This window comes from Schistocerca cancellata, chromosome 1 (assembly GCF_023864275.1).
Source record: "Schistocerca cancellata isolate TAMUIC-IGC-003103 chromosome 1, iqSchCanc2.1, whole genome shotgun sequence".
In the NCBI taxonomy this organism is placed as follows: domain Eukaryota; kingdom Metazoa; phylum Arthropoda; class Insecta; order Orthoptera; family Acrididae; genus Schistocerca; species Schistocerca cancellata.
Genome location: NC_064626.1, coordinates 712,702,522 through 712,714,999, shown reverse-complemented (window position 1 = coordinate 712,714,999; position 12,478 = coordinate 712,702,522). Strand labels below are relative to the sequence as shown.

Here is a 12,478-nt window from a genome sequence, read left to right as displayed (position 1 = left end):
CAACATGCAAGTGTTACACAGATGCTTCAGGAACTCAAATGGGAATCCCTGGAGGGAAGGCGACATTCTTTACAAATAACACTACCGAGAAAATTCATACATTGCACATAAGGACCACAAAAACAAGATACGAAACATTTGAGTTCATACGGAGGCATATAGATAGTTGTTTTCCCCTTTCTTTATTTGCAAGTGGAACACAAAAGGAAATAACTAGTAGTGGTACAGGTACCCTCCACCACATGCCATATGATGGATTGTAGAATATCTCTGTAGATGTTAAAATAGTAGATGTGACATGCTGATGGTTTGTTGTTTTGTTGCCAAAGAAATCTGGAGTATGTCATTTAAAAAAAGAATAAATAAATAAATAAAATAAAAGAGCAGTAAAAACTATCTCAATGGAGGTATACAAGCTGTGTTTTGCGATCAAAACAATACAATCAAATTTTTCTTCACCATTGACTTTTGAAAGCAATTTTTCCAGTCCTGTAGATATTTCACGGATAAACTGAAAGAACCAGAGGTTGTACAGAGTTTCAGGGAGAGCATAAGGGAACAATTGACAGGAATGGGGGAAAGAAATACAGTAGAAGAAGAATGGGTAGCTCTGAGGGATGAAGTAGTGAAGGCAGCAGAGGATCAAGTAGGTAAAAAGACGAGGGCTAATAGAAATCCTTGGGTAACAGAAGAAATATTGAATTTAATTGATGAAAGGAGAAAATACAAAAATGCAGTAAATGAAGCAGGCAAAAAGGAATACAGACGTCTCAAAAATGATATCGACAGGAAGTGCAAAATGGCTAAGCAGGGATGGCTAGAGGACAAATGTAAGGATGTAGAGGCTTGTCTCACTAGGGGTAAGATAGATACTGCCTACAGGAAAATTAAAGAGACCTTTAGAGAAAAGAGAACCACTTGTATGAATATCAAGAGCTCAGATGGAAACCCAGTTCTAAGCAAAGAAGGGAAGGCAGAAAGGTGGAAGGAGTATATAGAGGGTTTATACAAGGGCGATGTACTTGAGGACAATATTATGGAAATGGAAGAGGATGTAGATGAAGACGAAATGGGAGATAAGATACTGCGTGAAGAGTTTGACAGAGCACTGAAAGACCTGAGTCGAAACAAGGCCCTGGGAGTAGACAACATTCCATTTGAACTACTGATGGCCTCGGGAGAGCCAGTCATGACAAAACTCTACCATCTGGTGAGCACGATGTATGAGACAGGCGAAATACCCTCAGACTTCAAGAAGAATATAATAATTCCAATCCCAAAGAAAGCAGGTGTTGACAGATGTGAAAATTACCGAACTATCAGTTTAATAAGTCACAGCTGCAAAATACTAACGCGAATTCTTTACAGACGAATGGAAAAACTGGTAGAAGCCGACCTCGGGGAAGATCAGTTTGGATTCCGTAGAAATGTTGGAACACGTGAGGCAATACTGACCTTAAGACTTATCTTAGAAGAAAGATTAAGAAAAGGCAAACCTACGTTTCTAGCATTTGTAGACTTAGAGAAAGCTTTTGACAATGTTAACTGGAATACTCTCTCTCAAATTCTGAAGGTGGCAGGGGTAAGATACAGGGAGCGAAAGGCTATTTACAGTTTGTACAGAAACCAGATGGCAGTTATAAGAGTCGAGGGGCATGAAAGGGAAGCAGTGGTTGGGAAAGGAGTAAGACAGGGTTGTAGCCTCTCCCCGATGTTATTCAATCTGTATATTGAGCAAGCAGTAAAGGAAACAAAAGAAAAATTCGGAGTAGGTATTAAAATTCATGGAGAAGAAGTAAAAACTTTGAGGTTCGCCGATGACATTGTAATTCTGTCAGAGACAGCAAAGGACTTGGAAGAGCAGTTGAACGGAATGGACAGTGTCTTGAAAGGAGGATATAAGATGAACATCAACAAAAGCAAAACGAGGATAATGGAATGTAGTCAAATTAAGTCGGGTGATGCTGATGGAATTAGATTAGGAAATGAGACACTTAAAGTAGTAAAGGAGTTTTGCTATTTAGGGAGTAAAATAACCGATGATGGTCGAAGTAGAGAGGATATAAAATGTAGACTGGCAATGGCAAGGAAAGCGTTTCTCAAGAAGAGGAATTTGTTAACATCGAGTATAGATTTAAGTGTCAGGAAGTCGTTTCTGAAAGTATTTGTATGGAGTGTAGCCATGTATGGAAGTGAAACATGGACGATAACTAGTTTGGACAAGAAGAGAATAGAAGCTTTCGAAATGTGGTGCTACAGAAGAATGCTGAAGATAAGGTGGTTAGATCACGTAACTAATGAGGAGGTATTGAATAGGATTGGGGAGAAGAGATGTTTGTGGCACAACTTGACTAGAAGAAGGGATCGGTTGGTAGGACATGTTTTGAGGCATCAAGGGATCACAAATTTAGCATTGGAGGGCAGTGTGGAGGGTAAAAATCGTAGAGGGAGACCAAGAGATGAATACACTAAGCAGATTCAGAAGGATGTAGGTTGCAGTAGATACTGGGAGATGAAGAAGCTTGCACAGGATAGAGTAGCATGGAGAGCTGCATCAAACCAGTCTCAGGACTGAAGACCACAACAACAACAACATTTAGAAGTTTTATTTCCTTACCACGTAAGCATACCAGCATACCTGTGGCGGTGTGCATTTTCTCTGACAGTGGCCTCCTTTGGCCTGTTACACAGTGGCAGTTTTTGCAGAGGAGTAAAATTATTGTAATTACTTGAGATTTTATTGAGGCCTCCACAAGTAATATACTTTGTTATTGAGCACAGTGTGACCATTTACAACCAAGCTTCATGACTGCAATCAAGTTATTTCGAGAGAGGAACTTTAAATCAATTAATTTTAATTCTGAACAAACATACTAACTTGTATCTCTAATAATGGACAAACTTGCATCAGAGACAGTATTATGATTTTCAAATCAACTGTATGTAACTTCAATCAGTTATGGGCTGTAATGTGACAGACCAGGAGACAAAATTATGAAGTTCTTAATGCCAGAACTGATGATAGTCCTGATACACAGGTCGTGTATAAAAAACAAATTTTTTAAGCGAGTGATAATATGACCATTCTTGATTCCACTTGGATACGAGTTTATACCTTCATGCTTATATAGGCTTCTTTTTGGCTTTCTAAATCAGTTTTACATCAATGCCTGAAATCACATGCCCAAACTGTTTACTTTGGAAATGTTACATGTATAATGTTCATTACATAATCAGAGTCAGACCAAATGTTAGTACTGAAAATTCATCTCTTAATCAAAAACTAATTTATTACCTTTTAGAATTAACTGTTAGCATAATGCAACTAATGAAATTTTATACAGAAAAACATACTTAATGATGATTTAACTTGCATAAAGTGAATTTGCAATTGTGATAGAACATTTTTCAATACTTGGATTTACATAAAAGTATAAGTGGAGATTTATCATGTTTAAGCACTAATAATTTTTCAAAATACATCATTTAGCAATTATTGTAATCTGCCACAGAGTTCTAGCTAAAAATTGCAATAGTTACAATGCAGGACCAATCTGTGTCAGTTTGTTCCATGTACAAAGTTTTGTAACATTTTGGTGCAAATGAAAAGAATAAACAGATCATAAAATAGCAATATTTGTCTGATTATTACATAACATTACAAAAAGAAAAACCCAGGCAGAATTGAATTACACTTCCCAGAAATAAGTATTTTCTTAAAAAATGATTTAGTTGTGCTTTTTCATTCAGTGTTATTGACTCTTAATGGTGCACATTTGCAATTTGTTCCAATTAAATCGTCTAAAGTGTTTTAAAAGTATCAGTGACTTTTCATAAATCAATGAATGGTTACGTTACAGAGACCTGAGCTGTGTTTCAAAGAATACATTCAAAACATTAGAATTTAGTGCACAAATTTCTCATTGATTTGGTGTATTACTCTGTTCTAAGATTACAACCAAACTCTCAGTTGTTTAGTGTACACAGGAAACTATTAGGTGAAAATAGGATTAACTGATGTGTACTTCTCCACCCGTTCATGTGGTGCCTAAATTTTAGTTCTAATAGCTTTTCTGTAGGAGCAGTTCACAACCAGTAAAAAGCTTGTGCCAAGTGTTTGCATAACTGTCAATTAAGGATAACAACACTTAATAACACAGTTCTACTGTTCACTTTCTCCATTATCATTGCATGGAGGACAAACTTTGTACACAGTTTCTGCTAGTTCAAACCTTCAAGCAAGTTACCATAAACCACTGTCAATTCTACCATTAGATACATCTTTATCTGACCATCTTCAATCAATTTAATGACAGTGTTCAACTCAGTGTTGGTTCACTATACTACTCAATCACAGTATTATTGCACTTGGCCGTTACTGGAAACACACAGTGATGTTACAGTAAAGAAGTACTGTGGTGACTAAGGAATGTACATCATACTGCCAATGTTTACAGGTCAGTTGTGCATATACTACCAATCCTGATTATGTGCCTACTCACGATAAGCTAACCAAAGCATCCTCACTACCAGGTGCAATAATGTTTTGGTCGACTATGACAACTTCTGAAGCCATTTACATGTCTTCAAAAACAGCTCCGTAAAGGAACTTAACTGCTAACTAAAACACACACACACACACACACACACACACACACACACACACACACACACACACACACACACAAATTTTGTAGTAGACAGTCACAAACTTAAAGAGTGGCTTTACTGATGCCTCTCAATGTGACCAAGTATTATAAGAACCATCTCAACATTGATGGTGCAGAAAAGAGGCAAAGTGGATGAGAACTTTATCATTATTCTTCAAACAAACAGTACAGCAGTCTGAGGTAACAGCACTTGTCCATTAATTCCTAATGTATACTGTAGCTCATTTGCATTTGCCTGTCCAGTGAAATAATGCAATCTGAAGAACAAAAATGGGATTATAAATTCCCAAAATTATACTGAACTTAGCAGTTCAATTTCTTAACAGTACAAAGAGTATGCAAAAGTGCAGACTGTTGGCTAGAATTCTAAGACAAACATATGTTCAAGCATAATGATGATAATTACATACTTGCAAAGAAACACATCATTCACTGTTCATACCTGCTGCACATAACCCACAAATGGTATTGCGGGAGGGGGTGAGGAACACAACAATATACACTTGCACTCACCTCTGGAGTGTGAACAATATTACCCATGCCCTGTAAACAATATCAGCCATCTGTTGCATAGCCTGTTTTGGCGTATGATCATGTCTGTAAACTGTGTAACTTCAATGCCATCAATAACCGAAACTATCAAGACAATTTGGGTTCACAAATATATACTAAGGATTTTTTGCCCCATCATTTGGTTAATATAGCAAACTATCTCTTAGCTGTTAAATTACTAATTACCTGTTTCTCCAACACCTCTCTCTGCATATCCGGTGTAGAAAAATCACGGTTGTAATCTAATCCACATTCTCCAATAGCTACACATTCTGGATTTGATGCAATATCCCTTAAATCATCTAAATAGCCCTCTGTCCAGGACTTTGCATCGTGTGGATGTATGCCTGAAATTTAAAATTAACTATTATAATCAGATGATGTCTTTAAGGGTAAATTAGAATTTAAAAAATGGAAAACAATACATTGGGGCTGCATATCCTGCTCCTGCTCGCTCTCTCTCTCTCTCTCTCTCTCTCTCTCTCTCTCTCTCTCTCTCTCTCACTCACTCACTCACTCGATCACACACACACACACACACACACACACACACACACACACACACACACACACACACACACACACAGTCTCTGGCCTCAACAGTGAGAGACTGTGGTCATTTTGTGTATGTGTGAAATGAAATATGTCACCAACTGAATACACACAAGGCTCAAACAACTCTATCCAATGCCAAACAAGCAAAGCACTTGACACAGGAGAGTCCATAAAAATGATTATTATTAGACATATGTAGCTCCAGTCTGAGGATATGCAGCTCCAACATGACCACACAGCCTGCAGGTCACACAGAACAAGGTACTGTAAATCATAAGCAATGCCCCACAACACACACATAGCATGGACGTGCACAATGGATTCTGTACTGAGAGCTTAAGAAAGTATTTGATAAACTCGACATATGAACATGAAACATTTGAATAACCCCTTCATTCTGAGTCTAGGAATTATGATCACAACCACAGGTGCAAACATAACAAACCAAAAACACTCCTTCATAATGAAAACTGGCCACCTATGGCTAAGTTCAAATATAATATAACATGATATCAGGAACCCCCATCTCTCAGCAATACTGACTGGCTCTGCCAGCTACACTTGTTGCATAGCTGAACATCGTGCTATCACAGAGACGTTGCAAACATGTAAATCAGAAACAAAACATAAATGATAATTTACACTGTGCAGTCACTTTTACAATCAAATTGACCTCTCCAATAACATTTCATAATATTATTTGCCCAGGAGTCCTTGTCAGCACCCATCAACAACGGTAACTTCCCCACTACTAATAATCCAGGCATGAAATGTCACTGCTGGCAGCATATTCTGCGAACAACCTTACCACTCTCCCAGACTGTCAAGAAGGAGTTTTTCCCTGATAACTTGCTATCACAAACCTGCATCCTGTGAATTCAACTGTAGCAAAGTAACACTTTTGCAGAGGTGACAGTACCCTTTTCTGTGATGGTCACCTCCCAAGAGGGGCATCAAGGGGCTCCACTTCTTGTGGTAACACTTGGTCATGAGCTGACATGGAAAGTTATGATGCAAAATAGCCAATCTGTATAGCCAATGATGCAATGATGTTTTTATTTCAATAGTGGGAGAAATACAATATAATTAAATGTAACAACATTAACATACTAGGTGATAGAGTGGGATCAAACTGAATTTTGGGAGAAAAACACTTCAATAGCACTTCCTGCTTTTGCCACACATTATCATTTTCATTACTGGGTTACAGTGTGGTATTGGTCTATCACCCTCCTAATCTCTGAAATCTTGGGTGTGGTGACAGGCTGATCATTAACATGCCCAAGGACTCTGCTAGGTTGGACCATTAAATAAAGGTTATGGTATCAGTCTGACTTTTAGCGCAGCTTACACTATAAGAAATGCACTTTTCCATTTTTAACCACCCTCCATCATAAAACTGAAAGTGCAGGGAAAATTCAGAAACCCTGCAACAAATTATGTACAAGTACCCAGTGAGTATTACATATCACATTCAGTCGTTTTGTCAACTCAATTGAAGTGTCACCTTCCAACATAACTAGACTTCAGGCTATGCCACAAATCAGTCACCACATTGAAGTTTCTGCCTTTCTAGATGAAACGATTAATAACAACTCTGCATAGACTGTGCAAAAGTCCTGTATATACCTACACAAGAAACTCCTGTAAACAGCAAAAGCAGAAAATGAAGAGAGTGTCATCCACACAACGACGTAATTCATGTTATTCTGGCATAACTATCAAGAGTTTTGATGACATCATAGATAACATTTTCATTTAAAAGGCGCATATGTGAATTTTTTTATAACACTTACAAAACCTTCAACATGCAGCAAAAGCAAAATTTGAATGAAAGTCTGCCCACAAAAATTACCATTAACTCATATCTTAGTGGCAGGAAGAGGTATCTACAACAGAACCAGCGAAAGAAGTACCTGACAACAGGCAATGCTGTTGCAAGCTTTCAACCGTAAATTGTAAACTGTTGCAGGTGAAAACAACAGTTGTCTACTGAGCTGCAATAGCACTTAAGCATTGCAACGGGACTAATACAAAATCATGTTGTGTGACTGGTTGAGTAAGACTCATGAAGCAGCTGCGCCAAGCCCACTGCAACTATCAGGGATCTTCTTTTTCTGCCTCTACAATGGTTAACTCTACTGTGAACACACAGTGTGTGTGAACTGACTTTTGCAAAATTTATCCCAATTTGACAAATTTGACATCTGAGTGGATAAGATAATTAATCAAACAAACAAACTTCTTTCTATCATGGAAAAACTATGAAATTTCACTTTAAAGCAGGCACATCAGATACTGGATCTTTACCTAATGTAAAGAGCAGGTTCTCTTAATTTGAAGGCTCCTATTCAAATTTCAGAATGATGGTAGCTCAACATACTTGAGGTCATGTTATAGCTGTAACACATTATCAGAGCCTAATGACCTACATAGGAACACCTAGTAACTTTGCCTGAATCACTTGTCAGGAATTATTTTTTTAAGCTCATTAATCTATTAAGTGCAATTCACTGCCTTCACTTCCACACCATTATGCTCTCAATGAGCCATGACCCCTGTCTCCACAATGAGGCAAAATGGTGTGAGACAGCAAATAAGATAAGTGTTGTTCTGTGCATGTAAACTTTCACTGGTTTACTGAGTGACTAGTTTATTTAGAACCTCATTTGCCTTGGCAGCCAACTTTCGTTGTCAGGGCTGAATGTATGTGCGCATGCCTATGCAATTTAATTCAGTTATGACATCAAGCTGTTTAATAAGACCAATTTTCTACACTACAAAGGACAGAAGTGAGAATCACTAGTGGCATATGTAGTTGGGGCAATTGGTACAACTGTCAAGTCTACTCAAATAAAGGACACCTGAAGGATTAGAAATAAATGAAGACACACCTGCTTTCTGTTTTAAGGCTATGTTTTCAGTGATGCTGTCAACATCCACAAAGATGATGATTTTATTAACAGAGAAACAACCTACAACCTTGGCATGGTGCAAGTCACCACTGGCTATGTGAAAATAATGTCAACTACAGAGTATGAACACAGCATTAGAATGAAAATGTAGATACCTTGCAGTTTTTTGGGCATTACAGAAGTGTCCGATTCCAACCATTTGCTTTAACCCATGATGTCATCAATATGGTGAAAACTGCTACTTCTAGCATATACAAAATGACAATGAATGACAATGACATCACTACATACACATGCCAACAAACGAACAAAAACAAAGAAGGCATAATAATGGCTCACTCCGAAAATAAAAATGAAACTAATAGGACAACCGCGGAAAATTGTTCATGTAGTGCAAGCACATGCTAAATATACAACAGTAAAGAACACCACACCATTCCAAAACAAATAGTATAAAAAAAATTTAAATTACAGCATTCTGCTATACCAACAAAACCACGTGGATTGGATGTTTCCCTTCACCTATACAGCTGAAGTGCAGCTATCGATACCAAATAACCAACACCTACAATTCCAAAAAGTGGAACCCCCGCCCCACACACACACACGAGCCAATAACGCCTTGCCACAAATGTGACACATATCCAGCAATGACCGAACATCTGTAGAATCTGTACAACAGACATTGGACCACCCATCTCAAAAGGTAATGATAAACGAATTAACTTCACTGTGATATCCACACCTAATGGAAAAAAAAAGGCTTCTTTCCAGACAACAACCACCAAACTAATCAGACCTAACAAAAACGCCAAACACATAAACAAAAAAGAACCTTAATCACTAACTATGACAACCAAAACTCAAATGAACCCAATACCACAAGTTAAACTCAGCAAGTCCACATCCGCCACAAGAGGGCGCCATCAAATACAATAGCACGACATCTACAATCACAACGAACTCAAAAACTCCGCGCTGTAATGACGTCTCACACCACACCATTACGTCGTGAGTCAAAGCAGATGGGTGAAATCGGATGCTTCTGTTGACCCAGTTTTTTTGTATTAAAAGTACACCCAATGACCTAATTGGATTGTACTATTACCGTTGTGTCAGAGCTATAGGTCACTGCTTGGTTTTGGCACATTCTTGTTTCACTATATCATTCTCGTAACCAGAAGCAACACAAAATGAATGGTCCACTGTCTTGAGGAAAATATCTCAAGAGTTTATAGCAGACATGGTCTGAACCTGAGATTATATACAATGAAATGAAATTACCTGCTGTTGAATACAATGTGCCAGGAAATATTCTTGTAAGGCGAAGGGCTTCCTTACTTGAACGCAGTGACGTGCCTGTAACTATTATTTTTTGAACACCTGCAACACAACCAATAAAGTCATATTACTGTCACAATTCAATTAGTTTTCAAGATAATATTTGCCTGTTCTGCTGAAACAAATTTCCTGTTTCAGAAAGCCATCCAAAAACTTTACACAAAATATTCATACAGCATGTCATGGAATTTGTCACGTTTCATGTTCTGCACCCCTCCATCTTCCCAATACAAACACCATATAAAATCAGCAGCCACAGAACAGCACTCTAAAATTAGCCAATGCACTGCCAGGTAGTTATGACTTTTTCCCACAGTGAAGCTTAAGTTTATTTACTTATTTCTTGAAGGCTCACTTGCCAGTGATGTAGGATTTGTCACCATAATGCAATGGGGACGACGAGCTCAAAATGTATTGGTACATTTAGAATATATATCAATGTTTTCGATGTCTTGGTCTTTCTGAAGTAATTATTAGGATGGAATTATTTAGGAAAATTATAGAAAACGTGAACCAGGGTGGCTGGATGAGAAAATGCCAACCTTCCGAATGTAACATCAGCGCCTGAGATACACTTTCTCATTCGGTTGATCCCTCTGTACAATGTTTGTTTATTTTTGTCCATACAAATCTCTTTTTCTATTATGTATATTGTATGTAAGATACTAGACAGAAAATCTTTTTACCTATTGTTTTACAACTTGAAACATACATCAAGTCTGTTATACAGTTTCGTTCCTGTATGATATATACTTTTTTTGCATAATGTGGCGTTGCAGTATTGCAGTAACTAGTAAAATGGTTTTCTTTCGTCAGTATACTTTTTTCGACCCATTATGTAAATGCTGAGGAGAGAGAGAGAGAGAGAGAGAGAGAGAGAGAGAGAGAGAGAGATTTTTATATCTATGAAGAAAGGCTTGCATGGTTTTCTGCTTCTTTCTTGTTTCGTTATTCTTGTAATTGTCTTTTGTTTCTGTAAACTGTTTTGGTCTGGTGCACAATCCCCAGAAAATGATACTGTACCTCAGTAATGATGTACACGAGCAAAATAACTTTCAGTACCAGTGTTGTTCCAAAGAATTCTTTCTTCCTTTGATTAGACTGTATACACAATTTGAACTTTTTAACTTATAATATAGAATTTGTTAGCTGCTGGTACTCAAACTGATTCCGCAAAACCTTCCTAGATATAAGTATCATGGATATATAGAGAATAATTTCGAAATTATATGGAATATTTCGAAAAAATACGTAAATAACAGCTAACAATTTACGTATAATCTCATTCTACGTCAATCAAAGGTGTATCCATTAGAATGTGTTACGTTGTTTACTAAAAATTTTAAAATGTGCTGTTTTGTGATATGCAACGGCTGGTACTCAAGTAGTATTTTAATTATATCGTGAAGGGGCTTATGAAGCAAAACGGTCAGTATTCAGACACCTGCGTTTCATACGTCTTACACTCCCAACTGAGAACTCTCTCTCTCACCAATATCTAACTACTTAACACAAGATTTATAACATCCATGTACTTGAAAATCAACGTACAATTAAAAAATGTTTGTACAGACTTTTTAACTGCAAATAACCGATACTATATAGATTCGCATAAACAATACGTAGTTCCCATACTATTATGACGTGCAGGCAAATTACGCCTCTTAAAATTCAATTATATTTTTTAAAAAAGACAAAGTACTGTTTTCGCATGGAGGTCTGAAATAAAGGGCGTTATTATCCAATATAAATACATCTCCCGAGTCAAATATCTTATAGATATATGTACTAAACATCATCAAATAAACGCACCGGCGTCTTTAGCTCTCTGTACAACGGAATCCAAATCCCTGCCATACTTTTTATTGGTTAAGTTCGCACCAATATCAATAAGAATGTAATTTTCGTAGCACTCTTGGAGCGGAGAAGTCACAGGTTTCTCGCTGTCATTTTTGCCTTCAGTAGCATTACCAGAATGTGTAGCCATTATACGATGTGGAACGGATTACAAACCGTAAACCTGCCCACTGCAACACCCTCAATTGTTCTACAATCTACACTACATGACTCATGCAGCGATGTTTACAAATTATCAAAGACTTACGCACATGTAAATGTTTTGACTAATATGTTCTATTGTCAAATCTCATCTCAAATAAGGGTCATAAAATTTTTCTACCACGTAACAAGGTACATTCCTTGTAACTTGATCGCGTTGCCGAGGGAAAAATTTACCCCCGAATTCTTTAAGGTAGCATGATAATCTTTCCGCATAGAACTTCTACATTCTGAAAAGCGACCAATTGATGGAAACAGTGTGAAACTCGCAATACTAAATAATCTGGTAGAAAAATGATTGCCGAAGCGTTCCGTATTTAGTTTTCTCATACTATGTTCATGTTGGAAGCACTCTTGGTGATAAATCACTGCTGTTAGATTTTCCTC

At 37.4% G+C, this 12,478-nt stretch overlaps 1 protein-coding gene across 1 annotated transcript in view; it reads right to left on the bottom strand.

Moving 5' to 3' along the window:
* Positions 1-12,109, bottom strand: part of LOC126184922 (3'-5' ssDNA/RNA exonuclease TatD) — a 52,177-nt gene extending 40,068 nt beyond the window's left edge. Inside the window, exons 1-3 of the mRNA XM_049927594.1 lie at positions 11,846-12,109; positions 9,977-10,075; positions 5,409-5,569 (exon numbers count right to left, since the gene is read on the bottom strand). Of these exons, the coding sequence (XP_049783551.1) occupies positions 5,409-5,569; positions 9,977-10,075; positions 11,846-12,020 (435 nt within the window). The 5' untranslated portion in view covers positions 12,021-12,109. The remainder of the gene's footprint in view (positions 1-5,408; positions 5,570-9,976; positions 10,076-11,845) is intronic.
* Between the last annotated feature and the right edge of the window lie 369 nt (positions 12,110-12,478).